General features: G+C 36.8%; 1 protein-coding gene across 2 annotated transcripts; it reads right to left on the bottom strand.

Moving 5' to 3' along the window:
- Positions 1-339: 339 nt before the first annotated feature.
- On the bottom strand, positions 340-23918 carry opn4b (opsin 4b). 2 transcript variants are annotated; one of them, XM_079475826.1, is made up of 11 exons: positions 23619-23918; positions 16514-16656; positions 15721-15854; positions 14297-14500; positions 14055-14226; positions 13234-13398; positions 8381-8488; positions 6710-6896; positions 6341-6553; positions 3810-3875; positions 340-3341 (listed from the first exon to the last, which is right to left on the bottom strand). In XM_079475826.1, exons 1-11 carry the CDS (start codon positions 23760-23762, stop codon positions 3156-3158), a joined length of 1722 nt encoding a protein of 573 aa, XP_079331952.1. In that variant the 5' UTR covers positions 23763-23918; the 3' UTR covers positions 340-3155. The 2 variants fall into 2 exon arrangements, with proteins under 2 accessions (XP_079331952.1, XP_079331953.1); XM_079475827.1 differs by lacking the exons at positions 16514-16656; positions 23619-23918 and adding an exon at positions 16138-16243.
- Between the last annotated feature and the right edge of the window lie 287 nt (positions 23919-24205).

Below are 24205 nucleotides of genomic sequence, written 5' to 3'. Positions count from 1 at the left end.
TACATTTAGTAGATCTAGTAAAAATCACATACTATTCTTTTTTATTAATATTTTTGTCAACAGAATTGTATTTATTAGAAATACTTATTTCACGACGTCGAATCGAGGCTGTTGCATGCTGTGGGCACCCAGGGAGAAGGAAACTCTCCTGGAGACCAAGTGGGCACCAGGCCCTGAGCAGAGCCCGGCTTGACATGGGACGTGGCAAGGACCATCCCATGCTTGACAGCGATCGCGTGACTGGAGCTGCCCCCGATGTCTATTGTTCTTTTTTATTTCTATTAAAATTTAAAATGTTAATCTATTAAAATTAAAATTAAGTATAGAAGTAGTAAAAATCACGTGATATTCTTTTTTATTACGATTTTTGACATCAGAATTTATTAGACATAGGCTACATTATTAACGTAATATAACATTTTACACAAAACATTAAAAGAACACAAAAACGTGTTTAACAATGCACAGTTTAAAATTGTCAATTAATAAATAAATACCAATTTTAAATACAAGCATAATTAACAATACTCATTAGAATTTGTATATTTACTATTTATTATTATTTATGTTTATTATCACTCAGAAACATCATACAATAAGTCATTTTCAAATACACACTCATTACAAAATAGACTAAAAGGGCTTTTTATGCGTTTGAGACCATCCAACTTGTACATGAAGAACAGCAGGGAAGCAAACACAGTAGCATTAAACAAGGATTACAGATAAACCAACACAAAGTGAAGGGTGATGTAGACTATTTGCTTTAGCTTTGTGAGTGTTAGACTTCCAAAACTCTCAAGCTAATGCCCAGAAACCTCATGAGCACAGATCTTTTACTGCAGAACAGAGCACTTTATATTAAAACAGTCGTAACATACAGTCGTCAATTTTATGGTGCTAAAAAGTCTCAATCCCTTAGAAGAATCTGTTTTGATTCCACAAAGAACAATTCAAAACGTTCTTTGAAGAACCATCTCGTTCTTACCTTTTTATAATCTGAAGGACCACAAGGAAACTTTTGCGAAACAGAAAGGTTCTTCAGATGTTATACTTTCTTTATGGAACTATTTAGACAAAAAAGGTTCTTCTATGGCATTGTGAAGCCCCTTTATTTTTAAGATTGTATCACTGCTGAAACCTTGTATGTCCGTATTTCGGGATTTGTATTGTTTTGCCATTAGTTATGTTTGTCACAAAACATTATTTATCCATTTAAAAAGCAAATTTGGTCATCCAAGGTTTCAGAAGGACAGCGAGGATATATAGTATCTTATACGCTGTGATGTACATAACTTTGTATGTAACATGCTTTTTAACCAGATTGTGTGCTCCTCAGATTTGAACCTAAGAACTTAGTGCAACTCTTGTTACTGTATGCTTCACCAGTTGAGCAAATGAAAGAGCAAGCAGCTCTCAGAAGATCATGAAAGATAAAAAAACTAGTTTAATTACAACATAAGGCAAAAGAAGAAATAGAGACGGTTATTGTCTTTGGGGACCATTACGTGAGAGCCTGTTTGTAACTTTATGGACACAGCAGGCAATAAAAGCAATGGAATTGGAAAGATACAGTTAGTGAAATGACTGAGCACAATCCCAAAAACTAATCTTGTTAAAAGCGTTCTCCTCTAATCCTACTAAAACATCTCCAAAATCCACTAGAAAGGCAAATCTGCCTTTAAAGAATAAATATATCTGCCATCCAGTGCTTAAGAAATGACTTACAAACTGAAACCGTGTGCTCGATCAGCAGCAATGAATTGTCAGAGGATCAACATGCTTGGAGGATGTTGGTGGCAACACCTGTTTAATATTAACATAAGGTGTGTAATACTTATTTCTATTTCAGGTTATGCAGAGACAACTGTAAAATAGTAATTTGTAGCTTGATTCCCCTGAAACATGTAAACAGGTCATTCTACAGAAACATCCACTTTTGGTATGGCAAGATATCTTAAAAATGATTTCTTTTTCTAACATTTAAACTAGATTACCTGATTTCGACTAAAAGTTTTTGAAATCATGAGTAAAATGAGAACATTTCTGATAAATGAAAAGAAACAGTGGACTAACCATGGGCCTTTCTTCACACATCTTCTGGAAATAGGATGTTAAGTTATGTCATCAGTGTGCTTTTTATTTCAAACAAAGAGCTACAGAAGATTTTTGTTACAACTCCACGAGACCACTATTTACATCATATATTTGATAGTTATGCATACATTATACTATTTTAAACGGTTTAAAAACGTATTTTGACCTCAAAATAAAGCACTTTGCCTCTGTACACGTTTGAGGGGCTGAGCACTTTGTGCTGCTTGGAATTCTGTATAATTTACATTACAAATATTGCCACATTGATGGCTCAAGAAGTTGTAATTGTTTAAATAACATATAGTTTCATTTTAAAATAAAGAAATGTATAACCCGAACGTGTTTTTCAAGTGTGATCATTCTGAAAAGGCTAGAGACAGAAAGAGTTTCCATTGAATGACCCAAACACAGTGAATCAGTGGCACTTTTAACATTGCACTTATAAGATCATCCCGGCCTGACACAGCAACACTGGGTCGATCAATGACATTATTTTGGGGTTGATCTGTGTGTCCAACCACAGCCATATAGGGCAGAATTTTTGAAATACCTTAAAATATAGGCCTACAATATATTTTATACAAAAAGCAAAACACAACAGAAGATATTTTGAAGAAAGTTGGTTTCCGAAAAGCACCGGCACCTATTCCCTTTTGTATGGACACAAAACCAATGCAAGTGAATGGGTGCCAGTTAACAACATTCTTCAACATATCTTCTTTTATGTTCTGCGCCAGAAAGTTGAAATGGGTGAGTAAATGATGACAGAATTAAAAAAATGCACAGGTATCTGCAGAAATATGAGAGGATCACCTCCACACCACTGAAAGGTTAGGACCCCACCCGGCTTTCTTTACCGCAAACCCTGTTCATCCAGTGGCCTGAGCTTCCACCTAAGCCCAGCCAAACCTACAACAATAACACTACACGGCTTAACTTCAGGTGGCATAGTTGCAGCCATGTGTAAAAAGAACAGGAAAAAGGAGGAAGGATTGTAAAGTCAGAGTGTGTCCTGAAGTATACAGTAGTGGTAAAGTCAGCAGTAATGTAGCTTGTGTTCAGTCAATCCCTGGAGGTTCCACAGTGACAGAAGCTGCCTTCGCCGAACCACCTGTGTGCTGTATGGAGGTGCAGCCGATGCGCCCCGCTGAGAGAAGAGCCGGACTGGATTCTGATGTTACGATGATGGAAGGGATCAGGGATGACAGTCGATTATTCTCAGCATTCTCTGAGACTATATTGGGCTTAAGAAAAGAGAAGGAAATCGATCTCAAATAGATTTAGTAATCTAAAAATGGTTTGCATACAAAAAATGCACATCCGTACACGTCCTTCATTATTGTGTTTAGGTTCCAAAGAATATGGAAATAATAGGAAAAGTTAATATTTCAGTGAGGGGTCTCACCATAATAGCTTTAAACAGCTGAATAATTTGTGATATTATTGAATGTGTGGCCTTTGATATAAAAAAACATGATTATTAATATTGTGTAAAGCATTAAGCTACGATTACGAGAGGGCAAACTCTCTCTCTCTCTAACTCTGTACAAATTAAATGTAAATTTCACGGGTTATTTATTTGTTTAATTATTTAATTAATAACACTAATAATTAAAAATTTGTATAAATACCGCGATAACATCGTGAATTATTTTTGGTCAAAACAATTGTTTAGTGACAATATTATATCATGACAATAATTGTGCACTTACAGAAGACAACAGACAACTGGACAGGCTGACTTCAGAATCTGACATCTCATCTCTGTCGTTCACCATCTGGAAGAGAGAACGGGGAAATAAAATGTAATAAATAAAATAATAATAATTCAATTCAATTTCAATTTTATTTTATTTATATAGCGCTTTTCACAATTTGCATTGTTCCAAAGCAGCTTTACAGGGGAAAAACGAAAAACCCAAGAAAGGGTGAAACACACTACATGGTATAATAAACTAATAAAAAAATGTATACAGTTGCACTTTAAAAATAAATTCTCAGTAATAAAGTGTATATCTAGGCTGTCCAATTGACAAACGTATATGAGTACACAGTCAATTTTTTATTTCTCCATGTTGAGTTAAACCAGTATAGAAAGGTGGCATGCCCACCACCAGAAAGTGCCACCCAGTGGACACACTAATGGCATCCCTCTTGAGCGTGATGACCTGGGATAAACCGCTGTTTGGCCGGATTATCTCTTTAAATCAGCAGATTTAAGCAGAGAATTCAAGCAGTCTTAATCTCACTGTGACAGACCCCTATTCGGGTTCAATCTTTAAAGTCACGTCCCGCTCACTGACCCGCACCATTACATCCACATCTTCTGCTTGCTCCACTGGTTCATCGGTTTTAAGCATTAGGCTTTCATCTAAAGCGATTTACGGTGCATTCAAGCTACAGCTGATATATATAGGATCTGATGTTTATGCATTCCATAGGATTTGAACCCATAACTTTGCTGGTGTAAGGCTCTACTGAGCTACTGTGATTGGAAACTTCAGTAAAAAACACGGTTAGACTATTAATCGTTTCTGAAAAATTAGAGTGGCAAATGAAGCGTGGAAAAACAGGATTTGTCTCAATCCATTAAGGGAGTGTGTGTCTGTGTACTATCCGTAATTTTGTACAATCACAAGTGCAGTAAAGACTGACTAGATAAAAGTCTATAATACAAAGTATTTATGTACTTTGTCTTTACATTTCATAAGTTCAGCAATTTCGACTTATTTTTATAACTTCTATTAACTCAACTAACTAAAAACTGTTTTGTGTGTAATTTGTTGAGGGCTCTATTGACAGAAATGCAATATAATATACATAACTATATCTTCAGAGGTGTATAAAGATCTCATATAATGAAGCGTTATGTTTTTATAACCTTAGAATGAGCTATTTCTGTACATACACAGCGGCTCCCATTACATGAAATTCACCATGTTGTTTCTACAGTAGCCATAAACGGACAAACTGCTCTACATAGAGTATTTCATAAATACGTTATCTCCCTCAGCAACGAAGATGACAATGTCTTTGTCTGTGTCAGCCACTGTAGTGCTTTAAAAGGAAAGGGTGAGCGGAGGTGTGGGCCATTGGTTGCAATTTGAAAACCTCACCACTAGATGCTGCTAAATTTCATACACTTGGACTTTAAGACAACAAAAACAATATACTTAAGCATCTAAGCATTTTACTACATTAAATACTATAGTGTACCACAGTATTTTGTCATGTGGGACACCTTAAGAATCTTAAGAACCTGTTGCCAAGTATCTATCACTTAGGTTAGGGTTTGAAGAAATACATTTGTAAAATCTATGAGAATTGTATTTGTGATGAGTTGAAGTAACAGTTAATGACAGTTATGTGTTGACCTTGAAGTGATGGAAAAAGCTTGTGAAAGTAATGAAAATCTCCCACAATATTTAATTTAACTTTAAAAATGCCTCTACATTATTTTTCCCCTGAGGTTTCTCAGACGGTTGGTAAAACTTGCAAACATATATTTTTTAATAAGGCATGGCATTTATTAAACTTGAATAATTTACTAATTTAATGGAGTTTAGAAATATGGCATCTATCCATTTCTTACAACATTATAATATGTCTATTTGTACTTAACCAATAGTCACTAACATGCACAGTCATGTGATGTTTTTATCTACACTCTTAAAAATAAAGGTGCTTCACGGTGCCATAGAATAAACTTTTTTGTCTAAATGGTTATGTTAAGAACCGTTAACATCCAAAGAACCTTTCTGTTACATAAAAGGTTCTTTGTGGTGAAAAGAAGTTCTTCAGATCATAATCAGGTTTAACTAAATGGTTCTTTTAAAAAATATATATATATATTTTATGGCATCGCTGTGAAGAACCTTAATCGCCTTTATTTTTAAGATTGTATATTGCAGTTTAGTTTCAGTACTTCAGTTTTTGGGATGTTTTCTGGAGACCTATGATTGGATCAAAGAAAATGTTTTTATTGCACAACTTTGTGAATGTGCAGTCAAAAGAAGTGATAAAACTCTTTGATTTGTCATACAAATATACTGGGAGAAACCAAGAGATCGAGCTGTCTCCACAATTTGATGGATGGAAATAAAATGTCCAAGCATTTTTAAATGCGATGGAGTTGTCTCCTCTCTAAAGATGAATGTGGGCTTCCTTATTTAATAAATCACCTAAACATTCGGATGAGCTGGACAGCGTGTGATTAATGACATGAACCTGGAGTCTTACTTACGCTGATGTAAGCACACGTACGGTTTAGTCCCGGCTCAATGAGGCTCTGGGCTGATGTTTTGTCTAAGACACCAGAGTCTCTGCTCTTGACCGTCAGCCTTAGAGAGCTGCTGTGCTTCATGTCCGAAAAGTCTTTTCGGCTCTCACACGACACCTGACGACTAGCAGGAAGGGAACATCCACTGGAGAGGTCCATCTCTGTATCCGTCCAGCCCTGTAATCCAAATACACAAGAGTCACTATAGTGATTATTTGTAACTTCTGTTTACACAAATGCTTGCTTTAGTGCCCCCCTTGAGCCAACGCTAAGAATTTAACTTGTGAAACAGTGCCTCTGTACTTGCACACTGTATGCGCAGTGTGTTCGTACCGACTCGCTGTCGGACACTGATGACAGCCGTGCTTTCCCAGCACGCTGCAGGTTGTTGCTGGTCTCAGAGGAATGGCTGGTCACTGTGGAACGCCGTGTTGACATAAAGCTACTGCTGCTGAATCGGTCTCTATGAGGCACGCAAAGCAGGACTCCCAGACATGGTATGTACCTTGCGATCGCAGACCTGAGAATGAGAAATTGAGAAAAGGATATTATATGGAAATAAAGAGCGGGCGCATGTTAAGCACAATGTCAACACTATTATAGACAATAAGTAAATGAACAGTGCTTGATATGAATAAATACAGACTACTGGTGGTTGGTTATCCTTGGCATATATTTATACAAGACGCTTTCATGCAACATACAGTCCATTCAAGGCTCACACTTTATTAGTAGCTATACTTTTTCAGTTTATGCCAAAAGTTCTTTGCACGGCTCTGTGGGGAACAATATGCAAAGTTTGGGTAATATCTTTCAACATATGGAAAGCAATGGCCTTTTAGCTAACAAAGTCAAACCAAAAAATTAAAATGGATATATTTGAAATACATTCATTTAAACGAGATATATTACATGACGAATTGGATATATTTTACAACTGTGTTGAAATAACATTATTGTGTATAACTATGTGCAAAACTTTTATTTAGGAAAAATTTACAGAATGCTCATTTAACATTTCACCATATAGTGAGGATGTCATACAGGATGTTTACATCTTTTGAAATCTTCATCACGTGTGACCTTTCCAATGTGACTACGTAATAAGGAGGTTGTGCAGGCTGTGTATTCATGGTTTAAAGTATTTAAAAAAATCTAGACAACACCCACTTTTGAAGCTGCGATGAAAAAGGTGCTCTTGTTGAAGTACATTTTATGGAGAAAATGTTTTCCTAATAAACCTTCATTTCTTTTCGAATGAAGATGTCTATAATGGATGACTGCTAACTTACAGTCAAGGAATAACCACATACAGTATTTGAAGTTATATTAAAATGTTATATTAAAAAACATGCAAATATAGAAATTATTTAACCTTAGAGATGCAGACTGAATCTACACTTTATTGTTAAAAATCTATTTGTTAATAGAAAAGATCAATGACTAATGAATGATGCCTACTTGTGCCGTTGCACTGAATAGAGGCTATAAGGATAGAGCGCAGATTATGACCTTAAAGGTGCTTCAATATGTGTTAGGAATCTTGCGTGGCACATCCCTGGCCTGACATGACCCAAAAGAATGAAGGCACAGTACAACAATGTTCTATATAATCAAAACATGGGGGCAAAACGATTAAAAAATCATCATATACAGTAAAATGTAACAAAACTAAAGTTTCAGTTGAGGTGGAGCCCATTAATAAACTTTTTTTTCTGACACTCTGTCATCTCAAGGTATATTTGTGTTTGGCACACACAATGCTGCCAATCACTGTGAGTCTGCCTGGCCTTGAAGCATCCAGCATGTATTACTTGAGAAACCATCTTTCATTTCACTTGACAAGTCTTTGTATTGGAAGTCTGAAGGAACCGGAGTTGCTGGTTATTGTCTTTTATTTTTATGTTTTGCTTTCCACTATACAGGACAATTTACGCTCAGCACTCAACAATAGAACCTTGAAGAGCCCAATTAGTCTGTAAAACAGCACAAGCCCCTGCATACCTGTATTTTGGATGAGTGATGGCGTAGATTATGGGGTTGTGGATGGCGGACGCCTTTGCGATCACGGCAGGTACAGAGTTCATGTAAGGCGTGAGCATGTCAGCGTAGCTTTGGAAAAAGTAGGAGCATGTAGACATTAGACAATGCTTTGTATCACTTAACCTGGCATGACAACACATCACGGCTCAGACCAAACTTAATTCGATTACAAAAAGGCAAGTGAATGAGTAAAAACATAACAGCAAGTACAATAAAGTGATCATTAAAATTAATGCGCTACGTTTTATCAGACTTCTTTTGACAATGTAAAGACGTGACATGTTTTCTGTCTATGGGGGTGCATGGATGCTTTGCACAGCAGGACTGTAAGAATATTTACAAAAACAATTATACCAATTCAGAGTCTTTGATTATTGTTAGTCTCACTTCAACCTAACAAATAAATAACATTTTCAAAATACCGTGACAGTTTTTTCACCTAAAATGTTTTTCATGTTGTTCTGCTGTCTTTTTCTGTACAAACCCGATTCCAAAAAAGTTGGGACACTGTACAAATTGTGAATAAAAAAGGAATGGAATAATTTAAAAATCTCATGAATTTATATTTTATTCACAATAGAATATAGATAACATACCAAATGTTGAAAGTGAGAGATTTTGAAATGTCATGCCAAATATTGGCTCATTTTGGATTGCATGAGAGCTACACATTCCCAAAAAGTTGGGACAGGTAGCAATAAGAGGCCAGAAAAGTTAAATGTACATATAAGGAACAGCTGGAGGACCAATTTGCAATTTATTAGGTCAATTGGCAACATGATTGGGTATAAAAAGAGCCTCTCAGAGTGGCAGTGTCGCTCAAAAGTCAAGATCACCAATTCCTCAATGCTGCGGCAAAAAATAGTGGAGCAATATCAGAAAGGAGTTTCTCAGAGAAAAAACACAAAGAGTTTGAAGTTATAATAATCTACAGTGCCAATATCATCCAAATATTCAGAGAATCTGGAACAATCACTGTGCGTAAGGGTCAAGGCCAGAAAACCATACTGGATGCCTGTGATCTTCAGGCCCTTAGACGGCACTGCATCACATACAGGAATGCTACTGTAATGGAAATCACAACATGGGCTCAGGAATACTTCCAGAGAACAAAGTCGGTGAACACAATCCACCGTGCAATTCGCCGTTGCCAGCTAAAACTCTATAGGTCCAAAAAGAAGCCATATCTAAACATGATCCAGAAGCGCAGGCATTTTCTCTGGGCTAAGGCTCATTTAAAAGGGACTGTGGCAAAGTGGAAACTGTGCAAAATTTGAAACTGGGATACCATGTCATCCGGACTAAAGAGGACAAGGACAACCCAAGTTGTTATCAGCACTCAGTTCAGAAGCCTTCATCTCTGATGGTATGGGGTTGCATGAGTGCGTGTGGCATGGGCAGTTTACACATCTGGAAAGGCACCATCAATGCTGAAAGGTATTTCCAAGTTCTAGAAACAACATATGCTCTCATCCAGATGTCGTCTCTTTCAGGGAAGACCTTGCATTTTCCAACATGACAATGCCAGACCACATACTGCATCAATTACAACATCATGGCTGCGTAGAAGAAGGATCCGGGTACTGAAATAGCCAGCCTGCAGTCCAGATCTTTCACCCATAAAAAACATTTGGCGCATCATAAAGAGTAAGATGCGACAAAGAAGACTTAAGACAGTTAAGCAACTAGAAGCCTGTATTAGACAAGAATGGGACAACATTCCTGTTCTTAAACTTGAGCAACTTGTCTCCTCAGTCCCCAGACGTTTGCAGACTGTTATAAAAAGAGAGGATGCCACACAGTGGTAAACATGGCCTTGTCCCAACTTTTTTGAAATGTGTTGATGCCATGAAATTTTAAATCAACTTATTTTTTACTTAAAATGATAAAATTTCTCAGTTTATACATTTAATATCTCATCTATGTTGTATTCTGAATAAAATAAGGAAATTTGAAACTTCCACATTGCCTTCTGTTTTTATTCACAATTTGTAAAGTGTCCCAACTTCTTTGGAATCGGGTTTGTAATTTTGGCGATTTCTTACTATATTTCAAAAAGTCGTAATATTCTGTAAAATGTAATTATTTCAGCTTTACTGAGTACCACAGAGATTGTGTTTTAGGCCAACCCAGAACACTTTTTCCACTGGTTCCCTCGACCGAAAGCCCCTGGATTTTTCCCATAAAAAATAAGCTCTCTGATTAACAAAGGTTTCTGATGTTTACATGTTTTGTGTACAAGTTTTACAAATTAACATAACATTTGTTAGTTTTGAAGCCTCAATACAATCGGTGGCTGTGAGTACGTATCTTAAGGACAGAACTGGTCAGGTAGTGAAATTGTGACCTGAGTGGTGACTGTGGGATTGGTCTGTTATTTTGGTTTCTTTGTTAACCTCTTCTGTAGTCCTTTGGAAGTGGTTTGTGTTTGTTTTGTTTCATTGTTTGTCTTTTGAGGTTTAATGTGTTTCTTCTTTGTTGCAGGAGCTGAGTGTGTCCGGAGGTGGGCTTGAAATCATATTGAAGGTTGCTGTGTCACTATTGCTGTGCCTTTGGTGTGATCTTGAGTGGTGTGGCTATTCTTTTGCACATTAGTGTGTGCGTTAGCCCACTCTCTCTACAGGACGCCTCTGCTCCTAGCCGATTTATTTTGAGTTTGAATGTTATTTTGTAGTTTGGCTTTCTTGATTCATGTGTATTTCACTGTGTGTATTTTAACTTTTAATTGTTATTTTGCCAAATCTAGCTGAAATCGGTCGCAATTTTAATATCACGCCCCTATAAAGTCAGGGTGTAGACGCCTCGCCCCTAGATTTTGCGACATGGAGAAAAGTAATCCGTTTTCCAATTTATAAATTTAAGTTTAACCTTAAAGCAGAATCAAAGGAAGTAAAAACTGTTTGGAAAGAGATCACTGCTGCGGTCAACAGCATTGGTGTAGTGAACCAAACTCCAGCTGAGGTTTGTATATTTTATTGGATATTTATGTTTTGTAAATATGACTGCTAATATTTTATTTTATTGTTTCACTTTTATTTTTACACTGAAAGTATTGTTGTTGCTTTAAATTACTTTGGTTGTATAATGCATTTAAATTGAAAACTAATTATTCGATTTCAGGCTTGAAAAAGTTGCATTAATTTAATAACGGATGTAGATATAAATGACTGATCATTTTTGTGGTGCAATTATAGAATAATGTGTAAATGTTTTTTTTTTCATTTAGGTGAAAAAAACGTTTGTGGCGGAAGGGGCAGACAAATATTTCTAACCAGGATAAAGGTTTAAAATCTAAAGCTGCTAATCTTGCATTTCAGGCTGCTTAAATCAAGCACACAGTTTTATGTTTGCTTCATTTTATTTATTTCTCTTTCATATCTGTCAGAGGCAGGACCGGCGGTCTTCAGCCCCCACAAAACGGCCTGGAGCCTGCCACACAAAGCCAGGCAAGCTCGAGCTGTGAGTGACCCAGAGCGTGTCCCATCAAACATCGCACAAATAAAAAACCATCAAAGCATGCGTGTTTTCTTTTTTACATTAAAATGCATATTTGTCAAACAAAGAAGCTTTCATCTTGTAAATAGGTTTTATTTAAAAAAAGAATTTGATATTTGGATGGATGTTTTTTTACATCAAAGCACCGTTAACCTTATAATTTCAAACAATTAAATGATCGTATAATTAGGCTAGAAAAGAAAATACTTTATAAATGTAATGAAAAAAAGAAATCGCATTGCAATCTATTTGAAAGAAAAACCACGAATCTTTCACGAATTACTCCTTTTCAGTAAAAAGGGTAAAGCATACACAAACCTTTAAGATATTTTAAAACTTGCGTACACGAAGCGAGACCTGTCGCGAGATTTGATCGTCGTAACTGCTAACGTCCATATTGATAAATGCCAAGTTTTGCGTGGAAACGACTGTACGCCCAGTTTTCGGTCTCACGCTCGTTTCACAAATGAGGCCCAATGGCTCTGACCACCACCAAGCCGCCGACAACTTTTTTAAACTTTATTAAAGACGTTTTCCCTGGTAAGTAATTCCTCAGTGAATGAATGCCCATCCACATTTTTTGAGATTTGTGCCCTTGTTGAATTATTTGTGAGATAAAAAAAAAAACATTGACTTTGTGGTGATGGAACCAGAAGTGCTAAAAAGTTGTTTGTCATCTCTGTTTGTCAAAATATGTCATCTCTGAGGTACTCCATTAAGGCTTTAAAGAAAGGAAGACATCTGCTTTTCACATAAAACGCCACAATAGACAGATTAAGATAATTGGATGCTGTTATCATTGATTTTTGTTCTTTTTTCTAGTTCATGCCTCCTAAAATGTGACCCTGGACCACAAAACCAGTCTTAAGTAGCACGGGAACATTTTTAGTAATAGCCAAAAATACATAGTATGGTCCAAAATTATATTTCAAAATCATGTTCTATGAAGATATCTTTTAAATTGCCTACTGTTAATATATCAAATCTTTTTTTTTTGTGAGTAATATGTTATGCTTAATTTGGATAACTTTAAAGTCGATTTTCTCAATATTTTATATTTTTGCTCCCTCAGATACCAGATTTTGAAATAGTTGTATCTCAGCCAAACATCGTCCTATCTGTACACATCGTACATCAATTGAAAGCTTTTTATTCAGCTTTCATGTGATGTAAAAATCTCCGTTTCGAAAAACAATTTGTTTTGATGTCCAATATAACAGAACAGAAGTAAATACTTGACCAAACATAAATATGTACCACACCACTAACACAAATATCAATTTAGAAATGGATCATGGAAAGGATGTGTTCATTCTCACCCTGCAAAAGCGGTGAGTGCTACACAGGAGTAAGGAGACCAGGAGATGACATACAGCATGATGACTATGAGTGCTATCTTTGCCATCTTCCATTCATTCTTCATCCGGTGGAATTTCTTGATCGAGTCTTTGGATCCTCCTTCTCCATTGATTTTTCCCACAGCTCTGTAATCCCCATCACACGGAAAACACATGCATCAGTTCACAAAGTCAACAAACAGAGTTGATTGCTCTATGTCTTTGGTGCTGTTTCGACACTGTCCTTTACAATCTAAAATCAATCCCTTTTTTAAGACTGACATAATTTCCTCCACAGAAAACATTGCAGTATCCTCTGTGTTTACTCTCTCAAGATTCATCAAAGCTCCCAAGCTCAAAAAAACTAACTTAAGTAGGAATTGTTGTAAGACCGTTTTGTGATCTTAAAATAAAAAACAATTATTTCGAGCTATCCATGTAACGGTCAATGAAACGTATGGCGCTAAGATTTACTGCGACTCTGCTCGGAACAGCTCATTTAACTTCAGCTCACTTTGCTTTTCCACAGCAGTTAAGTACCCGCTTCAAAGTGGGTGGGGATTATAAACTTATCGTCATGGTTGCTCTGCGTCTACTGCAGTAGCATCATTGTGAACGCAACATAAACAGACGCACAACAAAGGAGTAATGAAGCATATCGATGGCAGCAAAACAAATACTGCTAAAATACCAGAGACTTTGGGAAATCTACTAGGTACTAGGTACTGTATACAGTGGAAAACCCCCCAATAGTGAGCTGTATCATACCATACCGTGCAGTGGAAAAGCGTCATTAGAGTCACCTGTTGGTATTACGGATGGCCCGGAAGATGAAGATGTAGCAGTAGATGATGACAAAGAGGGGAATGAAGAACACAAAGATAAAGAGCAACATGGTGTAGGCGCGTACAGATGGACTGAAGGTCATGTAGTCCCACGAACATGAAGTCAGCAGACCCTCAGGAACATATGCACCTGAACGAGAAGAGAAAATTCAATTACGGGCTGCTGTTTGTGCTTGTGAGCATGTGGGTGCTTCACTCACTCCATCCGAAGAAAGGAGGAAGACTCCAGCCCATTGAGTAAAGCCACGCAGCAGCGAGTATGACCAGGGCGCGTTTGCGCGACATAACGCCGATGGAAGCCAGAGGGCGAGTGATCACAATGTATCGATCCACTGCGATAATCATGAGTGTGATCATCGAGCAGATGCCAAACAGAGCACCGCAGAATGCATATAACTCACAGCCTGTGGAAAGAGAGAGAAGTAACAAGACATTACAGCAACACCATGGGCAGGATATTAATAACATGACGGATGTGCAAATTCTCAAATTTTTTAAACAATGTTAAGTCTATGAGAGATGATTACAGACAGAGAAAGCTTGTCAAAGCCTGACATCTTATAATTTAACATTGACACACACATTTGTATTTTAATCGGAATGTTGAAGTTTCATTGACTTCTATTGTTTTTTTTACTGAGCTACTAATGTTTTCTATCCTGCATCACTCATTTTTTACAGAATTTTTTTATTTCTTTTATATTTCTTTTAACACATTTTTAAAGCCATATTTAAAGCTGCTATCTGCAACTTTTGCCTCATAAATTCCATCTCTGTCTAAACATAAAATTGCAGGTTATGTTAAAGTCCAGAATCATACCCAGAAGCTCAATTTGTAAAACATTAGATAAGATCTGACAAATTGCAACAAAAACTGTTATTTTACAATAATTTTACAATAAATTAGTTTGTTGGCATCCGATCAGTGTAAATTTGCCTCATCTCATCATAAATCTGAATGTGTGTGTGTGTGTGTATAAAATCTGTATATCCTTCTTCTGCGAGTAGGATCTGATGTCACATTTCTGTGACGCCGGCTCAGAATATTGCCCCACAGCACAGTGATGCTGTTCAAAGTCAGCTCGAGAGAAAGTAAAGCACACATCTTACAAGCAGTCGAGAAACCTCAAGAGAGATCTTATATGAGTTCCTTCTACTTCATCAAGCATGCAGAAACTACTTCACTTCAAAGAACAGACTGTAAGTGCTTAAAAGGTTCGAAACAAACGCTCATCAATGATCAAAGTACCCTCGAGTAACCTGACAGAGTTCTTATTCGATTATATGAAGTAATATGCAACATATCCCATATTTAGAAGCATGAAATGTTATGCATTTCTAGGGACTATTGTAAGATATTTTAGAGATCTGTACTATGTTATATTGTTATTACATTATAACCTTTCTATTCAAATTGTGAATGTGTAAATTTACACAATCCTACCAGGTTATCGTTTTAGATCATGATCAGCTTCAACTTCCAGCATTCCAAGTTTCCCCGACATCACATTCTTTCAAAGCATCTGAATGAGCATCTGAAGGCCTCGAGCCGAACCATTAAAAAGATGAAAGGAGAAGAGGTTTGATCAGACACCCATGGCTGATGAGCTGACAGCTGGATTACCTTTCTCGCCGAAGATCCATCGCTTGTGCATGCTGGTGGTGAAGAAGGTTGGCGTCTGAGTTACACACATCAGAAAATCGGTGACAGCCAGGTTAATGATAAACATGTTGGCAGGTGTCCTCAGACTCCGACTCCTGCAAGAACACATTCAAAAAAGCAAATAACAAGGGTTAGAAATTAGGCAGACGTGGGGCAGGGAAGGAAGTAGATGAAAACCGGAGAAACAGGTCAAAATAACAGAAAAAATGCTCTGTATTTTTTTCAGACCTCAAATACTGCAAAGAAAACATGTTCGTGTTCACTTTTAAGCAATACAACCGTTATATTTGTACATAAATATGTTTTATGTGAAAACCTCAGTTTTTGTCACAGTTCCTGTTGACTTTGACTTTATGTGACTCATATTGTGTGCAATACCTCAGATTATCAAACAAGAATGACTGGATGCATCTATGTGATGGTGCTGTCTGTGTTTGCCTTGTTGTAGTGTGCCTTGTCTTTCCTGTTGTTTCTGTCTAGCTCCGCCCCCTTGTTAGTTACCATGGACTTTAATCACTTACCACACCCATCTCATCCGTTGCCATAGTTATTCATTGATTCATTGCAATTTTTCAGGTATATATATATATATATATATATATATATATATATATATATATACCCCTGTGTTGGATATTGTATGTGTCTTAGTTGTGGGTTATGCCTTTTATGGATTTATTAAATTACTTTGATGCTGCACATAGAGCCATCCTCTCTGATTCTTGGAATCATCAACTCATTACACTAGACTTACTTGCAGAAAGCATACATGACCAAGAAGTTGCCCACCATGCCTGTGATTCCTACTGCCAGAATGACAGAGCCAATGGTGTAATGGGCATGGTCTGGTACATCTGCGGTTGGAAACAGGTGCCGAGTTTCCTGGACCATTGCCACCTGTAGGCAGTTAGAAAACATTGCTGCATGGGGATTAAAGGAAAATATGTTTACATTCAAGAGGTATGAATTAGTTATTAAATGGCTTAGTTACTGTATATGCATCACCATTTACCATGGGACCATTTATTGTATAATTCACTTAAATCTCTGGACCCTAAAAAATTTCCATTTACTATATATAAACTGACTCAGGTAGCACTGAGACAGACATATTCATATCGTCTCGGTAATGTGTAGAGCTGCTTTTGGGGAGCAGAGACACTGTGGATTTTGCTATTGTCTTCAAAAGGATCGATGTGTGGAAGCGAGAACTTATACAAGCTTTTAGAATGACAAGAATGGGCAGTCTTTGATTTTTAGACCTTGTTTCAGACTCAGACCTTAAGAGGAGACAATTAGTCCAATACATTCAGCTGCTCAATTCTCCATCACTTTAGCATCAATTCATGTTAGAGAGACGCTTGCTTTTGTTAGATAGGCTACTGGCTTAGTATCATTTGTAATTAGAGTTAAGTGTCAACGCAGTGTCTTCAGAACACGAGCGTCTCTTTTATCATAAACCCTTTCGATGCAGGAACGTATTTTGACATGATGCGTGATGCACGTAGGTTCACATGACGCGACAAACACGTATTTTGATATGATGCGGCACACACATGACGGGCTACATACATATTTTTCAGAGCTTCCCATTACTGTTTTCTCTGAAGAGGAGGCCACGATCGCCACAGCATGCAAGTAATTTACAACAGGGCCATTGTCTGCCACTTATTGTAATCTATTGAGCGTTATAAATAATCCACAGGGCAAAGGTTACTGTTAATGATTGAAGTTATATTTTTGTACAACCAGGTACAGAATCTACCGCCTTCACTTTCGCTTGAGTGCAGGGCTCTAGAAATGGGTCTTTAGGAAATAGGCCTATATACCTGCCCATTATATTTTGTCATCAACATAGTAAGATCAGCTCATTTGCATATTTTAATATCCCAAAATGGGTTGCATACAATACAACTAAATGTTATCAAAAATTCTAACTGTATTCGTGTTACCATGTTATGCTTTTAGGGTTTATGTATTTTTTCCTACATTTCCTACATTTTTGTTTTCATGACAAACATTTTTATGTTTTTATCACTTATTGTGAATTATTATAAGGCAAACTGACATTGACTGTTACTAGAATGCACTATTCACATCACTGTATTAAAGGGATAATAACCCTACAATTTAATTTTTGTCAGGAATTACTCTACCTTACATTCTTCAAAACCTATATACATTTCTTTATTTTGTTGAAATATAAAAAAAGATATTTGAAAAATATCATCTGACATGTCTGGGGCAAAATTGACTACCAATAAAATGGTTGCCAAAGGTGCCCCAGAACAGTTTGTTTTCCTAAATTCTTCAAAATATCATCTTTTGTGTTCAACAGAACAAAAAAAAATACTTTCATTCTTTCTACAATGGAAGAGAATAGTGCCCTATAAATCTTACTTTCTAATTTTCTTTCAAAAATCTTTCTTTGTGTTCAACCAAACAAATAAATGTATGCAGGTCTGGAACAATTTAAGGGTGAACAAATTATGACAGAACTTTCATTTTTGGGTGAACTGTTCCATTTAAACGCCAAACTTATAGTGAAAACGTTAGAAAAAGATTTCTAGAAAGTTCAGCAGAAAACGTTAGTAATGAAATTGTTAAAACTTTTATAATAGATGATAGTATGTGCACTCTCTCTAACATAATGCAATGAGGGCTTGGTTTTACATTCATCTAAGCCTCTAAAAAGCAAATTACAGTGGGGAATAAAATTCCAACACTCTGAAACAAATGTCCAGTGACAGACTAGACAATATTGTGTGCGATGCAAAACGTGGCTCTGAATTCTCATTTTCCCTAATCTACAGGGACAGCGCTGATATTTGGTTAAATCCTCATCTGTCAGTGTTAATACAATGCTTGTCTGTTAGCTCTATTGATGAGGGCTTTGGAAGACAGTGAGGAAGAAAATTCTGCCACTTAGACAGATGATTGTGTGGCGAAATATAGACCAGAAGTGTTCTTAAAATGTCACTATCACTTAGACATCCAGGCAGGGATGAAGAGAGGCAGAGATGGATGACTTAGAGGAAATGACACTTCACCAGAGCACAAGGAGCTTATTTGTACCATTAGTTCATTGCAGCAGATGGAAATGATGCTGTTTGATGGGCGGCAGTTACCAATGCACAACAAGTTTCTAAAGCTTCAAAGCTTTCAAGTTGAATTTATCCAAAAGGGCAAATAATCCATGGGTGTAACGGGAAACAATGGACACGGAGCTTGAAACATTAAAAAACTAAAGCATGTATAAAATCCGACAACATAAAATAGAAACACTGGGGTATTCATTTATAGCTTATATTACTCTGTCCTTCTCTATAATTTGTGATTTTTATTTTGGCCACATATCATTATTGTTAGTCACGCGGTGACAACTTTGACAACAGCCTATTTAATCATGTAAGTACAGTGTTCTTTCCATTTCTTGATTCAATTTTCCTGAAATTATTATTAAATATAAGAAATATCATTAGCCATTTTGTTTAAGCAGTATTGTGAACTTTTAATTTGTTACCAGGGTCCGTTGTATGAAATTAAGAGGCATCTATTGGTGAGATTGCGAATTTCAACCAAGGGCTCACTCCACCACTCCTTTTTGAAAACACTACGGTGGATGACAAAGATGTCTCACAATTTTGCTTATTTGCTAAAAGAAACAGTAACTGTCTAGTTAAAGGCAAACAAACACAATTGATTTTGAGTGAGCAGACCGCTTCCAGCTCTGCGAAGAAGAACATTTCATAGGAGATCCCAGCCTCAAACTTCTCCGTCAGAGACTGTGATAAAGGACAGTTGATTCACTGAGGAGATTAACTACTCTCCCGTCCAACAAATCCTCAGACCCTTTGACATTTCCTGCAGAAACTTCCTTGAGGGAAGGAAGGTGACACTATAAATCAAGCAAAATCTGTCAAACGGCAACAAATTCTTGCCGACATATGTCTGTTGACATCTGATATTGCAAGAGAAATACCAGGAGGAAATACTTTCCCCCATTGCACTCATGCTGTGAAAGCTATTGACCATTGAGAAGATCATTGATGCTTCCGTTAAGAATCAAGCACGTCCACCATTCACAGAAGATTACTGTGGATATTTATTCCAGTTTTAAACACACAGAAAGTCAGGGTAAGCTAAAATAGGATTGTGAATTGTTTGCTGTCTTTTATATATCTTTTCTCTCTCATTCTATTTATGGGATTTAATGGTTTTCAAAGAGAGCAGATCTGATCCTCGCTGCACGTCCCTTCGAGGCATGTCACTATAGTTTCCCAAAACAGACGGGAAACATCACGACCATTTAAAACCACCCATAATGTGAATTATCAATTAAAATATAGAGAATATAGAGGAATACTCATTTCTGGTAGCCTTGAAGAACCGAGGAGCTCTCTCATATTTAATTTCCACTTTATTCTTTGTGTAAATACCCGGAGATGCATATGTGCATACTACATTGCCAAAACAGACTCCTAAACATCACACCCATACTGGCTTAAACATTTTAATTTTAAAATTGGCATTAAAGGGATAGTTCACCCAAAAATGTAAATTCTATCATCATTTACTCAACCTTGTCTTGTTTCAAATATGCATACATTTCTTTGTTCTGATGAACGTAAAATATATTTAGAATAATGTAGCAAATCAAACCATTCTGTGTGACCATTGACAGCCATAGTAGGTTTTTTTCTTATAGAAGTCAATGGTTCCCCAGAACAGTTTCGTTACTAACATTCTTCCGAATATTATTTTGTGTTCAGTGGAATAATTAAATGGATACAGGTTTGAAACAACTTGAGGAAATTTTTCATTTTGGGGTGAGCTGTCCCTTAAATAGAGTGGTGGAATTAAGGGGCCCAGAATGAAAAAGGTGGCATCCACACATTTTTGGCCATGAAGTGTGTACATGAAGTACGTAAACTAAAGCAAATATTGATACTCTAAGCAAACTTTGAAAAAAAACTTATATCAAGTTATTGAAAACCTTCATACCAGGAGTTTACTAAACATTTCATAAATATATTTTCCCTTCCCGAAAGATATAAGAAATAGTGTAAGAAATGCATATTCCATATAATGTGGCTAACAAATCAATTTGTACAAGTGGTTTTCAACAGAAGGCAAAGATGAGCCTACCTCAATCCAAAATGAAAGATTTTCATCAAAGCCAAACAGGATCATGGCTGCCTTATGAATTAACCAGAAACTCTTAAACCTCCATTATGCCATTTCTTTACAAACCCCGACCCGGTTTAAGCACATAAGTCCTGGGTAGGTGGTTTTTGTGTCGATAGACAACCTAATTTTTAGACCTGATAACATGCACACAGCTTTAAGCTTGACTGGGTGATGCAGGGTGATTTCAGGCAACATTTCAGGCTATTTTTGCCATTCATTTCACTTAACCCCCCCCCAAATGCTCAAATTGATCAAGTAATCTAAACTTAATTTTATGAAAAAGTTTTACTAACTTGAATATTTTAAGTTCCTTAAACTCATTTTTACTTTTGAGTATTTTTGATTAACATGTTCAATTTACTTAATTTAAAGATGTAAGGTCAACACAACTGGTCCAGAAGAATTTCCAATTCCCAGCACGCTTTGCATCAAAATTCATATAGGAGTCAATTTTTAAATATGATTATTTTATGTGTTTTTCAGTGAAGTTAAAGACTTGTTAGTGTTTAATGTTCACATATCTCGGATATTTAGAAGAGTTTGACGTATTTCTCAATTTTGTGACCATTGTTCAGAAGAGTTGTGCATGTGCTTAGGTTGTGGGAGGCATATGCAACGTAACCAATGTAATGACTTTGCTGATGCCAGTTCTGGGATCAATATCTTTTTGCTCATTTTGGGTTTGCATAACACAAATTAAAATTATGAAATTTTAAATTTAAGAAATGTGTGAAAAGGAGTTTGAGAATTTAATTTCATTAATGTAAACATACATCTTGGTGTACTCATTTTTTAAGTTCTGCCTACTTAACTTCATGAGATATTAATAAAAATTTTAAGTCATTAATACAATTTTAAAACTCAAAACATTTGAGGGTTGGCAACTTATCCGGGTTTACAGTTTATCTAAGAAACCACATTGCCATTCTCAAACATTTTATCTCCCCCTTCTGCACTGGAGAATATTTTTTACTTATTTCAATTCAATGTTAATAAGCTATATTTGATAAATATGTGATGATTATTGTGATCCGGAAACTGGATCCCCTGAAGAAAGTAGCTCTATGACACCCATGCATCACTACACAGATTGATGGGCAAGGAAAGTCAAATATTAGCTGCGGATAAACAACGAGTGTCTAACTGACAACCTGTATGACTTATCTCGTAGTCTACAACCATGACCTTTCACCTTCCCTTTCTAGGATCAGTCCCTTGGCAATAAATGCATAATCGGGGATAATAACATAAAATATTTAGATGCACAAAAAAGGCAATTTAATATTGTGCACAAAGAGGTTAATATTGTAGTGGTTAATAAGTCTCAAATGTACATATGGAACTGTACTGTGTGTATGCACACTGTATGTTTATCATACATTGATGCATTTTTTCCTTTCTCTATGTATGTGATTCAAATTAATATATCATACAAAGGCCTAAATATCTTCATTCTGTTCAGACACTTCAATCAGGCCAAATGAATGCACTTTTGAGCAATACAAGAACACTTATTAGAGGAATAGGGCCCCCATCTGTTTGTCAAACGTTATAACACTCATTCCCGGCATAACCTATATAATCTTAATGACAGAATTTGTCTGGATTACTCTCATCCTATGCTAAAGCCTGGTTATTTAACCGAATTCATGTCATCTGTTATATTCTGAGTTGTTTAGCAGCTGGCAGTACAGCTTTAGTCAATGGTTACAGATTGAGCTGCTTGACATTTGTGTAAAGTTTGAACCCTTTAAACGTTTTATTTTAAATGTTTCCTATAAATGGGACTTTTGGAACATTTTTGCTTATGGATCTCACATCCTTATGTTTTTGTTTTTGTCATTATCATCATCAAAGGTCACTTATCGCAGCTGAGATGAAATGACATAACACACCTTCCACATGTTTTTATTAGAATTTATAAGAATGAGCGTATTTATTTAATGCATGTCCAATTCGCACCAAACAGGAAATATGCAGCAATAACTTATCACTGGTGTGAACTTCTGGTATTATTGTAGCCTACTTTTGGGTTTCTATATTACATAGAAAGAGTATTTGATTCCTTCTTTCCAAAGGTGAATTCCTTCAGGGCGAGAGAAAGTTTTTCTTATGTTTTGACGCATTTAAAATTATTAGCAGCTAGAATTCCTCAGGAATTGCCAAAACATTCAATGAACATCAAAAATGACCTGTGATTTACTGTATTATGTTCTGTTTAAGCTTTGCACTAATCGCGTAAAACGAATTGTACGTCAGATTCTTTAGCACGAGGAATCATTTCAGTTCCAATCTGAATGGTTCCATTAGGACATCGATGGACAACCTCGATTTGAACATCTAGTACACTTTACAGAGATTATCTATGAGATCTCTTTTACATAGACAACTATTTCATGTTCATTTGGATAGACATCAGTACCGTTAATTGCTCTAGAATGAGCTTCACAACATCCACACGCATCTCCATTTACGCGCAAAAGCACATTAACTTTTTCTTGTCAATGTGTGTGATTATCCTTCACCTGTCATAGGTCTGACACGCTCTTTATTTAGCAATGAATAGAAGTGCGAGTTTCACTGTCAGCGACGCATTAAACGTTAATAGAATGTCCAAATCCGCGCGCATCCATTGTCACATATTTCAATTATAAATGTCATCATTTTACCGTGGTCGCGTGCGCCGGCAGATCCATCAGCTTGTACGCGCTCACCGCGCTGTTGTTCCACTGAGCTACAGTCTCCACGCTTCCCGCGGTACCGTTGGGGACTTGAGTGGGTACTTCCATGCTGACCGAGCGCGAAGCGTTCATCTCAGCAGGCACGGCGCACGCAGAATGAGAGGAGCTCAGAGAGGGGACGCCGAGTTGAGTTGTCAACTGCGGCCAACTCGTGTGAGATGAGTTTGTCAATGGCACCAATGAGCCTGCAGGGATGTCATGTGTGTGATGCCTCCAACATCCCACACGCAACTCAACATCACTGTCTTAAGTCCTGCATAATGACCCTCAGCATCAGCCACATGCGCATATGTGCCAAACATGGATTTCAACGTAAAGAAACCGCAGACGGTTCTCAGCTCTGTCAAGACACACATCCGGTTTTCTTACATTAGCAGCCAGGCAGCACAGACACACTCACATGCTTAAGCGCGTGCAGTTGCGAGCTGACGAATAAAATGTTGTGAGACCGTTCCCTGGGGAAACATATGTGTAGTATCCCTGTTTTGGGCAGACTATGGTTTTAATACGGAAAA

The sequence above is a fragment of the Barbatula barbatula genome (assembly GCF_947034865.1).
Source record: "Barbatula barbatula genome assembly, chromosome: 16".
In the NCBI taxonomy this organism is placed as follows: Eukaryota; Metazoa; Chordata; class Actinopteri; order Cypriniformes; family Nemacheilidae; genus Barbatula; species Barbatula barbatula.
The sequence above is the reverse complement of the archived record's forward strand: the minus strand, read 5'-3'. Positions and strand labels throughout refer to the sequence as shown.

Bases quoted from the DNA above. Each gene is read 5' to 3' on its own strand.
- opn4b (XM_079475826.1), bottom strand. From the start codon at position 23,762: ATGAACGCTTCGCGCTCGGTCAGCATGGAAGTACCCACTCAAGTCCCC. The intron at 6,897-8,380 runs GTATGCAGGGGC...TCTCATTCTCAG, and splicing joins ATCACTCATCCAAAATACAG to GTCTGCGATCGCAAGGTACA. The intron at 3,876-6,340 runs GTAAGTAAGACT...TCTCTCTTCCAG, and splicing joins GTACGTGTGCTTACATCAGC to ATGGTGAACGACAGAGATGA.